The 15,015-nt window shown below is 36.9% G+C and overlaps 1 protein-coding gene across 1 annotated transcript in view; it reads left to right on the top strand.

The window, feature by feature from the left end:
- MALRD1 (MAM and LDL receptor class A domain containing 1) overlaps positions 1-12,984 on the top strand; it is a 242,574-nt gene extending 229,590 nt beyond the window's left edge. Inside the window, exons 38-41 of the mRNA XM_039388522.1 lie at positions 65-155; positions 10,165-10,240; positions 11,929-11,985; positions 12,710-12,984. Of these exons, the coding sequence (XP_039244456.1) occupies positions 65-155; positions 10,165-10,240; positions 11,929-11,985; positions 12,710-12,811 (326 nt within the window). The 3' untranslated portion in view covers positions 12,812-12,984. The remainder of the gene's footprint in view (positions 1-64; positions 156-10,164; positions 10,241-11,928; positions 11,986-12,709) is intronic.
- The last annotated feature ends 2,031 nt before the right edge of the window (positions 12,985-15,015 follow it).

Genomic DNA, 15,015 nt, shown 5'->3' with positions numbered 1-15,015 from the left:
ATCTTTCAATTCGTTCTTTGAGTGTTTTGTTTTACTTATTTCTGTCTTTGCTCTAATTTTGCAGATATTTGGATTGGGTTTGGTATTGGTTTCTTCTTGATTAAAATTACAGCTGCTGCCTTGTATTTTTTTTCGAAGAAGAAAGTGCCAGAAACGTAAGTGAAACTTTTATTTTGCGTAAAGCAGACACAAATGTGGCACAAAGCAATGGCTAGCTGCCCAGACTCATTGGTTTCAACTTTTAAATCTCCCTGCAGTCTGTTTGTCTTCATGTGCAACACTAAGCAGAAAAACTAGCTTTGCAACAAAAGCTGACCTTAGTGGACCCCATCCTGGAAACAATGAGGAATGGCTTGACTGCTTAGAATGTTTTGATTGTAACATTGTATGAGTATTCTTAAATTATAAAATTCAGAGTTCAGAGGTTTTTTAGGATGTGCCTTACACTGACAAATCACTATTTCACAGATACATTTCCTAGCCCTTCCTGTCATCCTTCTGATAATCTCTGCTTTCTCTCTCCTCCCTAATGTAAGATTTTTTTATTCTGTTTCTTATTTTCCTCTTACACCTGTGTTGCTTCTCTGCCCATCTCGTAACTTATTCTGCTAGATCCTTCTCTGCCGGCAAGTACCTACCACTGCCCCTTCCTCCCTTTCAGCAGTTTCTGTTGTGCATTGCGCTGTCTATTTTCATGTTGTTAGATTTTCCTCACCCTTCATTTTCTTCCCCATAATTCATCTTCAAAGCTGTCTCTTTTCCTTTAAACTTGTTCTCTGCTATAGACTTTTCTCTCTTTGGGGATGCTGTTATCTCCCAAACTATCCACTAATCCATGCAGACTCCTGTCCTGACATTATTGCTGCTGACATGTCTCCTGTCCCTGCATGCTCCCCTGACAGGTAGAGCTGTCTATGGACACAGAAGAAAAATGTTGAAGCAGGAGCCTATATCAGTTGTGCTACTGTTAATTGAGTGCATAGCTTTACCTGCTTTCTTTACATCTCCTTCCTCTTCTGTAAGCGGGAATAACATTTTCTTATCTGATTTTGTGGGGGCTTCAAGACTTAATTCATTCACAGTAATACAGCCTGCTAAGGCACACATAGGGAAAGACATCTCAGAAGTGCAAGATTAGTTTTATTGTAAGAGCTGCTAGATTTTTTTTTTTTTTTTGTAATTTCAATTAGTATCTTTGGAAACAAATAATTTCTCAAAACATGTTTGATGGTGTTCTAATTAAAAAAGTATTGTTGTTCCTTATGCTACCTCTCCTGTACTCTCAATGCTCCCTTCTACCTTTTCCTTTCATAAAGGTCTGCTTAAAGGTTACTGCACTGCCATTCATATCTCTTCTACCCACATATCTGTATTCAAAGAATATTTTTTCCTTTCTTGGAAAAGCTATATATGCTAAAAAAACACCCAGTCTTTTTTGTACTCTGTTGCAATATGATGTCAAACATGCGAATATCCTATTAGTTATTAAAACACCTATTAGATGTTAAATCACCTACTCCGTGTTAAAACAGAGATGAATGAGGATCTTCTTACTATGGTGCTAAGAAAATATCACAGCCCTCATATGCAGAGAACCAGAGCTGTGAAATAGAGGGTTAGACAAGCTTATGCAACAAAGCTCATTCAAGTCTTGATTGTTTTCACTGGAATTGCCAAGAAGATCAGTTATGCTGATGGAAATTTTTGTGATTACAAGTTTTATCTGTTATGAACTGAGATTTCCAAATCATTTTGCCCATGGTACAGAACAAAAATTTATAATTTTTATTGGTTTTAATCACAGTTGACTTAACATATAAGTTAAAATGCATTTTATAGGCATCTTGCTAAGAAATAATCTAGCTAATCAATGGCAATTTGATTGAAATTATGAAATTGCAAAAACAATGAAATCTGAAACTTTGAATTTGAGAAGATAAGTTCATTCAGGCAGTCTGTCTCTCCTTCTTCAACTATCTAGTGCCTACCATGATTTGGTATATAAAAATCACAGCTGGAAACATAGTAGTGAATTAAGGCAAATTATTCTTTAAGTGCTTGATCAGTAGTCAGAACTGACTAGTCAAAATGCAGCAAATGTTACCATACAGAAGTTTGGATTTTTAAGATAAGCCTTTATAATAAGAAGGGACTTGTGTCTGCATAAGTCTGTAAAATGTACAATGTGACAGCACCACACAGAGGCATGAGATTTTACTCCTCTTTTTTTTTTTAAGGGATTTGATGAAAGAGAGGAATTTAACTGACACATAAATGATACATTCCTGCAATTAATTTTCTCTTCAAAGGCCTGTGTCTGCTTTTAGCCCTCCTGGATCATATTGTTTTCTAAAAGTATAGTCACTCTAAGGAAGCTTTCACACACTTGAGGCCATATTTACTGCCTTTTGATAACTTCTTTTGCTAGCTATTTTTAGATAATTTCCATTAGTATCTCCTTGCCTTACTGATATAGAACCACACATGCAGGTATTGGCAGATGGTTCTTCAGAAGCACATTAACAATTGTAGGTGCTAGCTCCCAGGACATCTTGAAATGGAGTGCAGGTCCATCTATGCCTCAATGGAAACAGCACAGGAATGTGCACAAGAGCTAGAGAAGAAGTTTCAGAGTCCAGTAGGACTAATTTTTTTCACCAGAAAGCCAGGTAGCAGGCAGTATGTCCAGACTGGGACCCCTTAGACAGCTGCTGGCTGAGAAGTTGTCAATAACAGCAGTAAGAATCTAAGAGTTACATTTGTCCCTCCTTTTTTTCCTTTTTCCCACTGGAAGGACTAATAGTGTCTTAACTCTTCCTTTCAACTCAGAAAGGATGCCTCACTTTTCCTTTGCTCTCTCCTTCTCCTTCCTTTGCGAGAATTTAATTTCTGATCTGCAGGCTTTAAATGCTCCATTGACTGAATGGGATTTACTGGAAGTCATCATGTAAGTTTATTTCCTAATGGACAAAAGTGGCCGGCTACATGGCTTGGCAACAGTGTACTTCATTACCATGATGGCATTCAGATATGTAAGCTACTTCCCAGTTCCCAGCTGGAGATATGTGAAACTTTTGTATAGAAACTTGAAGTTGGGGAAGCTTACAAATTTCTCACATTCCAGTTTGCACTGCAGAGATGATTTCCTAGTCCAGAAGGGAAGGCTGCCAGTTACTCCACTCCATCAGTAGCATCTGTCCTTATTGACCACACAGAAGCAAAGCTTCATTTTAGCTTCCATTTTATTGCAGATTCCTTCATATGCTTCATTTTACTTTAAAAAGTGAGAATATGAAAAGTAAGTGATTTTCTGCCCAGCAATGCTATGCTTTTTTGCGTTTGCCTCCAAAGAAGTCATTGTCCCTGGATCCTTTCCGTTTGTTTCTTTCCTATTCTTGATCTGTGCCATCAGTTGCAAGGCTAATGTACCACAGCTATTATCAGTCCTGTCAATCTTAACAAGCACAGTACAATAAATTTTCCAAAGCATATCAATAATGTATTTTGCCACACAGGCAACAGAGTGAAAAATGGAGGTGCTCTGAGAAAGTATTCTAAAATTATAGAAAATCAGGGGGAAAAAGGACCCACGGAAGCCATTTTTCATTCTGCCACATAACAGAGACTCAATGGTATCCCTCCTAAATTTGCATGTAAAGACCTCTAGTAACATGAATTTGATAGCATCCTCAGGCAATCTTGGTACCTTGGGTAGAAAGATGTTTACTATTAAAAAGTTATTTTCCAAATCCTTATATGTCTGTTTACAATTTAAGTTCATTCTTATTCACCATGGACAATAACAGATCATTCCCTTCCTCCTTTGAAAAAGCTTTTTCTGCTCTTGAAGACAATTGTTATGCCTCCTTACAGGCTGCTTTCTTCAGGCTAAACAAGCTCAGTGCTTTTTGCCTTTCTCCATAGTTAAGGTTTACTTATAATTACGATGATTCCCAGTTTCTGTTGCCAGACTTTCTGCGATTAGACCTTACCCTTCTGGAGGTCTGGTGTGGAGGAATGGGTAGTGTATTCCAGGCGAGGCTCTCCAAGTGGATCTGAAGGGCTGCCAGAGGTCATTGCTGGCAATGCCTCTGTTCCTATATCCCAAAGTGTTAAACAGAATGACAGTATAATGACATTTATTGAATCATTTTCAGCCTGTGAACTGGAACAGAGGCAGATACTGTTCTTGTAAAATGGGAGAAAAATGTGCAGTTTTATGGGAAAAAGAAAAGCAAAATTTGGAAGCATCAGCCATAACTGTTGTTTGGGAGTTGGTGTATTAGTCTAATGCTGCTATCCAAATCCATTTATTCTTCTGTAGAGTATTTTTGTTCTGAAGGATGATACCCAGTATTATCATCAGAAGTCTTCAGTTTTTCTGAAATGTACATCTCATGACCACTACACATAGGAAGGATGGCAAAGAAACAAGTAGCAAGCTGAAGCAGAGCTAATATCAGTCTACAGCCAACAAGACCACTCAGATGAAAGATGCAAAGGACTGATTTAAAAAAAATATAAAAAAATTAAATTTCCTAAAGGGACTCAGAAAGTACAAAGTGTAGACCTTGGAAAGGAAGACAGCACATATACAGTCTAATCAAATGTCCCAGTGACTTGTAGATGATTCTAGATCCAGCTTTTGGAAAGTCTTCTCTCCTTTCATCATGCCTCCTGTTTCTTCTGTGGGATGTGAAAAATATAGCCCACTTCTGCAAACATAAACTTAATTGAAAAGATTTTGTGAATACTTTGGAAATTAGATCTTGAGGTTACTTTGTTTAGAACTGAAGCTTTAGAATACCTATAAAGAATTCTTTAAAGGAATTATTTTAATTAGTAGCTTAATTGTAATCGAATGTTTGGTCCACTAGGATTTTGTCATTGTTCTTATGGTCCAGATGATAAGCATTCTTCAGGTACTATATTTCCTACAAAATTGTGTCCTGTACTAAAGATTTAATTTTTCTTTGAAAGGTACATTGAAAAGTACAAAATTATGACCTATTGCATCCAAACAAATGAAATCTAGATACTTTAATTTTCCATTACAAAGCATTATGTTACGCAGCAGTAACATAGCGGGCAGGTATTCTTTTGTAGAGCATACAACTTCTTCCTGTCTCTGTGAAGTCACAGTGGAGAAGCCTACAACAAGGCAGTAGTTTTTGCTACTAAAGAATACAGATGAGCTTAGCAAAGCTATGACCTATGTTACCTCATCTCAAGATGATTAAACCTTTCCTTTCCTTTTGTGGTATTTGTGGTTATGTTAGAAAACCCAGTTCTCTCTGAACCGCCTTACCCAAATCTTTTTTTTTTTTCTTAAACTGTTCTGTGCTTGTCATTTTTAACCCTAGTTATTCCCTACTTGGTAGAGTCTTCTGAACTTACAATTTATGAGTTTTCCTCACAAATGAGATTTATAAACATTTCCCATTGATCAATTATTCTGGACTGTAAGTTTTCAAGCAGTGAGTACAGTGGTCACATGTATAAAACTTTCTCCCCACCACAAGGGAGATGGGTATATTTCTCTTTACTGTAGCAAAAAGCTATCATTTTCTGTCAGGTCAGTGTTTCACTTTGGTCAAATAACAGCAAGCATTGCAGGAATGAGCTTAACTCAAACCACTACAATACATTTAGTTAAAGTGTCCAATCAAGAAGTTAAAAAATGATGATCAGGTGGCAACAGCCAGCTCACTGACTAGTACTGCACTTTTATGCCTTCCTCAGCAGTATCTATATTGGTGACAGAGTACAGTAGAGGACATACCATTGCTTTTCTCTAATCAGGGGAGCTTCATATTCTGATTAGCTGAAGTTCTACTGTGTTGTGTTTAATTCTAGAGATGTATACATGACATGTAAAGTAGTGCAAATATGTCATCTCAGTTCCCTAGCACAGACTTCTTCAGTAAAGCTTTTGATACTGTCTCTCACAGTATCCTCCTGGACAAAATGTCCAGCACAGAGCTGGATAAACACATCATCATGTGATGGGTGGGCAACTGGCTCACGGGTCAAGCACAGAGGGTAATAGTGAAAGGGGTAACATCAGACTGCTGACCTGGCACCAGTGGAGTTCTGCAGGGCTCCATCTTGTGCCCTGTGCTCTTCAATATCTTCATAAATTACTTGGACACAGGAGAGAGAGACCCTGACAAATTACGAAGTTCAACAAGGGAAAGTACTGGATTCTACACCTGGAATGGGGCAACCTCAGATGTTCAGATAGACTGGGGAATGAGATGCTGGAAAGCAGTGTCATGGAAAGGGACCTCGGGGTCTTGGTCCATGGTAAGTTGAATATGAATCAGCAGTGCCCTGGTAGCCAGGAGGGCCAACCATGACCTCAGGGGCATCAGGTAAAGCATCGCCAGCTGATCAAGGGAGGGGATTGTCCCGCTCTGCTCTGCACTGGTGCAGCCTCACCTTGAATATTGTGTGATGTTTTAGTCACTGCAGTATAAGGAAGATATTAGCTATTAGGGAGTGTCCAAAGGAGGGCAACAAAGATGCTGAAGGACCTTGACGGGAAGCCGCAGGAGGAGTGGCTGAGGTCACTTGATCTGTTCAGCCTGGAGGAGACTAAAGGGACACCTCATTGCAGTTACAATTTCATTCTGAGGAATGGCCTGGAGTTGTTTCAGGGGAGGTTTAGGTTGTATACTAGGAAAAGGTTCTTCCCCCAGAGAGTGTTTGGGCACTGAAACAGGCTCCCCAGAGAAGTGGTCACAATGCCAAGCCTGACAAATTTCAAGGAGCATTTGGATGATACACTAAAGCACATGGTGTGACTCTTGGGGATGATCCTGGACAGAGCCAGGAGTTGGACTCAATGTTTCTTGTGGGTCCCTTCCAACTCAGCATATTCTGTGGTTCTGTCATTCAGGCAGTTAGTACCTCATCCAACTGATGGATTACAGCACTTGTGTAAACATGGGATTACATTTTTTCTTATATATTCTTTGAGATCTTTTGAGTAATTTGAAAATATTTCAGAATTTTTAAGGATAATTATTGGTATCCCTTAGAAAGAATCATTTGCTACATTCACAAATGGGGGTAACCATACATGTGTTTGCATAAATACATTGATATATGTACATCTATGTGCATATATATGTTGTATATATACGTGTAGCATAAAAGTTACATATAAGGTAGTACATTCAAGGTGACTTCGAAAACCTGCTTTGGCAAAAATGTTTCTAAGAACAGGAGAGAACTTAAGAAGGCTCATTCTCCACCTAAGTTTGGGGTGCATAAATTCAAGCACTGTCCACATTTTGGGCCACAAAATTCCCATTTTTCCTATGATTAGGTGACCAATACATATGCTCTTTCATGATTCAGATCTAAAGTGGAGAAACACCTGAAATCTACTGGGCAGCCTGAGCAAGACTCAAGTTTTCATGCTAGAGAAAACCTCACACACGCACACACACACACACACACAGGACCAATTTCAGCACTAAACACAGCAACCGCAAACATACTGTTTAAGAACTCAGACAGTACTCTTTTTGGTGCCCACAGTTTGGCACAGTGTTCTTTTGGTTAGTTATACTCCTTGCAGAGAAAGCTGGAGATCCATGTTCAGCATCCTCCTGCCCTCAAGACAGACCTAAGTACTCAACATGTTCTTGTCCAAAATAAGCTATATATAGGTCTTGCATGAATTGCTTAAGTTTCACTGGGGAGTGGGAATGAAAGAGAATCAGACCTATCCTCACCATTTGCTATTGGCACAGTAAAGGAGGTTCCCATTGAGAATTTTGTGACTTGGATTGCCTTTTGGAAATATCTCCACTGACTGTAAGCAGAACTGATGTACTTAATTCCACATCATGCTTTTAGATCAGTTGGTCTGTGATGTCTAAATCAGACGCAAAAATTAAGGCATAAAAATCTGGCCCTTTGGGCACTAGTTTTGAAGAAGAACCAAACTTCTTGAAAACTACTCATCTGAGTTTGCTTCTGGCCTCATGTTTTCATTTTAGAGTAAAAAATACATTCTGTATACATTTTCTGGGCTTTATCCAGGAGGATTAGGATGCAAATATATACTTAGGATGCATATAAGTAATCTAATATATTATAGGTTCACTAAACTAACTAAACTGTAATAAATCATGATATCATGATCTTTAAGATTAAGATAAAATGAAAAAATCAACAGGTTCAAATATTCAGCTCTCCACATTGCAGGCAATCAAAATAAATTATGATACTGGCATTAGAAGCAATTGCTTTCTGAGAATCTTGTTGTGAAAAATATTATAGAGACGTTTCTGGTTTAGTGTAAAACTCAAACTTAGTTTCTCGTGCTGATTTAACTCATAAGGTCATATAACTCTGTAGCCTACTTGTGCCTTCCTCCTAAGCAGCCATTCTGGTTTTAGTTATTTGCAAAAGAAATCATGCAGTGTGTGTCCTCTGTGGTTCTCACTGAGGAACAGCTTCCCTTCCCAACTCCTCCATCGACTGTGCTTCTGTGACTACCCTTTTCCCCTCAGTAACCCAGAGCCTGTCTGTCAGCTTCTAGGAAGACACTGCTTCAACCACCTGTAGGAGCAGCTTTGGAATAGGACTTTTTAATATGAGAAAATCCATTTCTCCATCACTGAGATTGATGGGAAGCTTTAGGAAAATTTTTGTCTTAGAATACTGTACAAACACAGCTTTCTATGTACACACGGGTTTGCATATCCTCTTATTCTTAGAAACTGTGGAAAAAATCAACAAAAACTAAAAGCATCTCTTCAAAAGCAAAGATTAGCTTCAGCTTCATTCTTCAGTAATTTTAACTAATACATCTGCTGGTTTTTATATAGTCTTGGAACACTTTTGATGTTTCACACCTTTCACTACAAGAAAGACACTGAGGTACTGGAGTGAGTCCAGAGAATAGGACAACAAAGCTGGTGAAGGGTCTATAGTTTAAGTCCTACAAAGAGCAGCTGAGGGAGCTGGGGTTCTTTAGCTTGCAGAAAAGGAGGCTGAGGAGAGACCTTACCACTGTGTACAACTACCTGACAGGAGAGTGGAACATGGTGGGAGTCCATCTCTTCTCCCAGGTAACTAGTGACGAGCTGTGCCAGGGAAGGTTCAGGTTGAACACCAGGAAGAATTTTTTCACAGAAAGGGTTATTAAGGATTGGAATGGACTGCCCATGGAGGTGGTGGAGTCACTATCCCTGGAGGTAGAAAGGACTGGACATAGTGCCATGGTCAATTTGACAAGGTGGGGATCAGTAAAAGGTTAGACTCAGTGATTTTAGAGGTCTTTTCCAACCTAAATGATTCTGTGATTTCAAGAATTGTGGAATATTAGGAACCAGTCATCTATAAGAGAAAAATATTTAGGTGTAGTCAGAAAGCTCCATCCTCATTCTGCTTTTGAGGAATTAATGGATTAACTGCACAGGTTATAAGCGCTTCCAAAGAAAATGGAATATGTGAAGACCTTTATCAGGAAAGCATATCTTTAAACTTCTAGAGGAGGTAATGAACATGAGACCCCTAATTAGCAAAATTTGTCCTATTCATCTATTATAAATTGCTTAAGGCATTGTGTTAATTCATGAAACCTTTGCACTTCAATACCTTCAGTGATTCTTTACTTCTAGCTTTTCAGTAAAAGTTATGGGTTGCTTCTATAGATTTAAAACTAATACTGATGATTTTGACCCAAAATGCAAGTCCTTTCCTAATTAATTGGAAAATCAGAGTTCTTATAACAATTAAATAACTAATGTGTTTTGAACTTGGATCCTAAGATCATGCCAATTAATGAATTGTTTGTGTGATAGTTGCAAAACACAGAAGGAACGGGATCTTTTAAGGTAAAATCATGTTTTGTTTAATATATAACACCGTATCTGCATTTTATGAATACTTAATAGCTCTATGCATATCCAAAAGTAGCAACATTTTAAGCAGCTACAAATGCAAAATTATTATTTTAACCTAGACATTACTTATACAGAATATTGGTTTAATTTCATTAATTTCAGTAGAGCTCAGTTGGAAATATATTTAGCCATGTATTATTTTTTATTCAAGTCTTTTCAACTTGAAACTGTTCAGTTCTTTGACAATCTGTGTGATATGGTGGGTGTTTTTCCTTTTTTTTTTGCTTGACTTTTCAAGGAAAGTACAGGAAACTGTAAATGTGTCATTTGCCAACCCATTGTACAAAGACCTTAGCTCATCTGAGAAAGTAAAGGTAAGTAGCAATAACTGCTTCTATACATTCAGAAAAGTATGAGTTTGTAGTCCTCAGTTTTCCATTGAAACAGTGTAATGTAATACCTCAGTGAATGTTATTTAATAAAAGAAGTGAGAATTAAAAATTAACACAGCTCTCACTGCATTTTTAAAATGTAGGAAGATTTGAAATCAGCTCAGTTTTGAAAACATCTCAATATTTACAACTTTTATGACTGTGGGCTGTTGATTCTGAGAGAAAAAGAAAGAGTTTTGGATGAAATATTTAGCCACACATAGATAAGAAAAAGCTCACTGGGACTTATCTCCTTTTGCTTTGGAAAAAAACAACAAACAAACAAACAACAACAAAACAAAAAACCCCACCCAACAAAGCCAACACCCAACAACAGTAACACACCAACAATAAAACCACAAAACGCATGATTCAGTATCCAAGCTGCCTTTACACGCTCACTATAATAAAACAGTTTATAATACTTCCCAGTACCTTAAATGTGCATCACAATTCCCATCACTGTAAAATTCGTGTTGACACTGAACAAACACTTGGTCACACATTTGCCTAATATATTTTGTTGATCATAATTAAAAGACTGCTAGACTAACAAAGAAGTTTTTAAATAAAATTTATATCTAAAAGTGAACATATTGCAGCAAAAGGTTTAAAGGCAAGATTTAATTATCAAATTACGACATCTAAAATTTATGGTTTTACATTTAACAAGAGAAATATGATTCACTTAAAAATGCAGATATCTGCAATAATTTTGTTTATATTTTTGTTTATAATTAAAAATAAAATAGACAAAGTACCCTGGAGTTAGAAGCAGAAAAAAAAATTTAAAATATCCTTCCTGCTCTCATTTTGATACTACTCCTATTAGCATTGAAAGAACTAGGCTTGGTTTAAAATAGAAAATAAAACTTCCTAGTCCTTTGCACAGTCAATAATATAAGATTCCGCTGTGGCTTTGAATAGGATTAACTATGACATGCCATTTACTTTCTATAAAAGGGTCCTTACACCTGATTTTAGACATTAGATCAAATGAATTCACTTATACATTGGAGTTTGTGAGAGCTCCAAGTTGGAAACATTCCCATCACAATCATGTCCAATTTATCAGGACATTTTTATTTTAGTTAAAATAGATTCCTGACAGGCTTCATTTAATAGCAAGTTGAAAAACAGAAGCATAGCATCAGGAGAGACATTTTCATGGAAGACAGCCCCAGGCGTTGTGATTGAAGTCCTGTTCTGTACCAAATTGTCCTCTATTTTCCTTAAGACTGGAAAAATACATGCTTGCACTAATTTTTCTTTCTGAAAGGAAAACAGGAGTTATGAATTTTCTCCAAGTCTAATGAGACTTAAATCTGAATGGTGTATCACCAATCAAAACATGAGCAAAAGCTCTTATCTCCAGCTGAATATCCACAAGTTATGCACTTGTGGGAGTCTCTAAGTTTCATAAAGAAAGAACAATTCTCCTGGACCTTTCTGAACACCAAAACCATGTGGGCTTAGCACTGCCACATTCTTGCCTATAGTATTGCTGCATAATTTTGAATCCAAAGAATGTCTTATTCAGGCAGCAACACTGAAAAATATTTTCAGAATATTATTGAATATTATTTACAGCTCACCAAAAATATTCTGAAGCAGTTTTTTTCTTTTTATAGTCTTCTGGGTATGCGGCCTCACCTGCTGTTCAAATCAGTGTTTCACCATGGCACGAGGTATGTAATAGCACATTTCTAGGTTATATGTTGGGCTAGTAAATGAAATTCATCTTCAGAGGAAAGGGAAAAACGTCAGTTAAAGTCAATGGTGTATTGGTACTCATAATGTTAGCAACTCTGGAAATCTGAGAAAGATGACCAGGGGTGCCTTGGTTGGCAAGGACCTCATAATAGAAATTTTATTAATTTTGCTTATCATAGCTGCTTTTACACCACACAGTAGTTCAACGTGTTCCAATACAGACAGATGCTAAATAAAATTTTTAGAACAACTGAAATCCTTACCCAAAGGGTTCATAATATCTCTTTTCTCATACATTCCTCATTCAAGAATATTAGAACCAGTTATTGAAATTATAATACCATTTACCAAAATTAGTGACCCACTGCAACTACACTATTGTACACAGATTCTCCTAAAATAATACTATATGTCTATTAGAGCAAGGGCTTTGGAGACAGGAAAAAAAGTGGAAACAGATGCAGAAGAAGGTTAAATTACTTGATCAGGTATATGTGGCAGACAATTTTTTCAGTGGAGCTATGCTAACTTTTATCAACTGAAAGTTTCGTCTTAAAAAGTTTATTGATTTTATAGTTTTCTTTGAACTTATCATCATATATTACTTCTATCGTGAATCTACAGCCATTCATATGCACATTTTAACAAATGAATTGAATAACTTGGATTTTAAATTTCATTCTATCTTTTTTATTTTAGTATCTGTTTAATGAAGATGTGAATGCTACTTCTTTTCCAAATCCTCTCTATGGTGTAGCATCAGAAGACATGGAGAAATTATGTAGTTCCTTGAAAACATAAACATAAACCAGGATCAATATTGATTGTAACTCTTTGCCTGAAGATTTTTTCTAAAATTTGAAAGTATGTCATGATACTGTAGCGTTTGCAATATGAATGAATAACCCTTCATAGAATAACTCTTTTATTAAAACAATTATGTTCAGAAAATAACTTTATATTAAAAATGGAATCCATACATAAGTAAAACATAATTACATATAGTCTTCTGTCATTTCTGTTGGTGGAGAAAGAGATTGATAATTATAACTGTGAATTCATTTTACATTTGTGCATTTTAAATTCCAGTATGTTAATAAAATGTTTAATCAAATCCAGATTCTTGAGGTTTGGGAATCATAATTTTATGTCTGGTATTTGAGGAAGGATGACTTAAATATTTCTGTAATTTTACATTAGAAAGGGATTTTAACTGACTCTTTTAATGTTCCAAGAAGTAGAAGCAAAAGAAAAATCTTTGTATAATTAGAAACATATCAAGCTAAATCACCAGTGGTCATGAATCATAGATTTGCATATCAGCTCATCATGTAATTCATTAGTGTGACATACCAGTACATAAATTTATTTAAAAAAATATATGTTTATTATTAACCTTGATAACTATATCTGACCAAATTTCCCTCTGGTCAGCTCTGCAGTTCTGCAGTTCTTACCACAGTGCTACTGATAAATTTAGCTTAGTGGTTGACAGAGGGTGGAAACTAGCATGTTTAGGAAACCATATTTCTGCTGAATAGGTTGGCCTCCCACACAGCTGAAACTTATGTCGGCCCGTGCCTACATGAGAAAGATATTGGGAAGGAATTCTGGATTGCCTTGTGATTTTGATTGTCATCATCCGTGGTACCAGGCGTATCTTGTAACATGTTTACACTTTAAATAACCTGACAATTTGTCATCTTCTATAATGCCCACTTGCATTATAAGATCATCATTTTTAGCCTGAAGGCTTAAGTGTTCCTGCTGTGCTTGTGTTTTCTTTCCATACTGTATTTCTACAGTGTGCATAATTTTAAACCCACTGGCATGTTTGGAAGTTACTAAACTCCTACAAATTTCATAAAAACAGACATCAGCGCAGTAGATGGTATCTCTTCATTCAGGGAAAGCTGAATTTCTTGACATTTATTAACCTTTTGAGACTCCAGATAGAAAAGCACATTAAAGCCTGGTTTCATTCCATCATGCACAGGACTTACTGGTTTTGTTTGGGTTTGTTTTGGTTTTCTTTCACTTTTTCTTCATAGCGTAACCATAGTCTATATCTTTCGATATATCTATATATCTTTGTACTTTGGGCCACAAAACTACTTTTAACGTATTCTTTATAGTCTGATTGACATGTTGTTTCACTGGTAGCTGAAGCAACAAAGCATGATGTTTGCCCATCTCGTACCTTTCTAGCATTATGCTCATAAGTTCATCTCTGCTGCATTGTAAAACCTTCTGTTTCACTTTCCTCTATCTTCTGTAATCCACTGTAGTATCCTCAATTCTTGCCCAAACTCCACAGCCCACTCAAAAACTTTGTCTCTTGAGCTTGTTTCCTTAATATGTTCTAACTACAAACTGAAAAAGAAGCATCGATCACTATAGGCCCAGAGCTACCTGTGTGCTGATCAGCTGCTGCACATGTGGCTGCTTGACTGGTTGGCAGCACAGGTGACAAACTCTCACTGCAACTGCTCCTTCTCTGTGTCCTGAATTTGTGTGGCTGTCCCCTGCCCCACTGCTGCTTTAATGAAGCCACTCGAAGCTTCACGTCTTTTCTACACCCACCTGTCCTAATGCCAAGTTTAGTTGAAAGTTACCAAGTGTTATTCATTAAGGTTTTAAATAAGGAGCTGTGTCAAGAGCTGTTTGCTTTCTTTCTCACATGCTGTTTTCTTTCTGAAACAGAAACACAGAATTTTCTTACTGTACTTGTACCAATTAAGACACAGAGAATACGCTTGATCCAGCAAAGTGCCAAGTGCCTCCAGCTCCTGAACTCTAGAATTTTGATAAATCTCTGGGAGATGATTGATCTCCATGTTATAAACAGGCACCGAACAGTCCTACAAGGTCAAGCCTGTGTACTCAAATTGTCATTTATTCTGCAACAGACTAGCACTGCTTGCAGAATTTCATTAAACACTAAAATGCTGGTTATGCTATAGTTCTTAAATCTTCATTCATTGTGTCACACTATTGATATCTGT

The sequence above is a fragment of the Pipra filicauda genome, unplaced genomic scaffold (genome assembly GCF_003945595.2).
Source record: "Pipra filicauda isolate LSUMZ 115617 unplaced genomic scaffold, ASM394559v2 scaffold65_size3143899_pilon, whole genome shotgun sequence".
Taxonomy (NCBI): domain Eukaryota; kingdom Metazoa; phylum Chordata; class Aves; order Passeriformes; family Pipridae; genus Pipra; species Pipra filicauda.
This window is presented reverse-complemented; position numbering and strand designations above follow the sequence as displayed.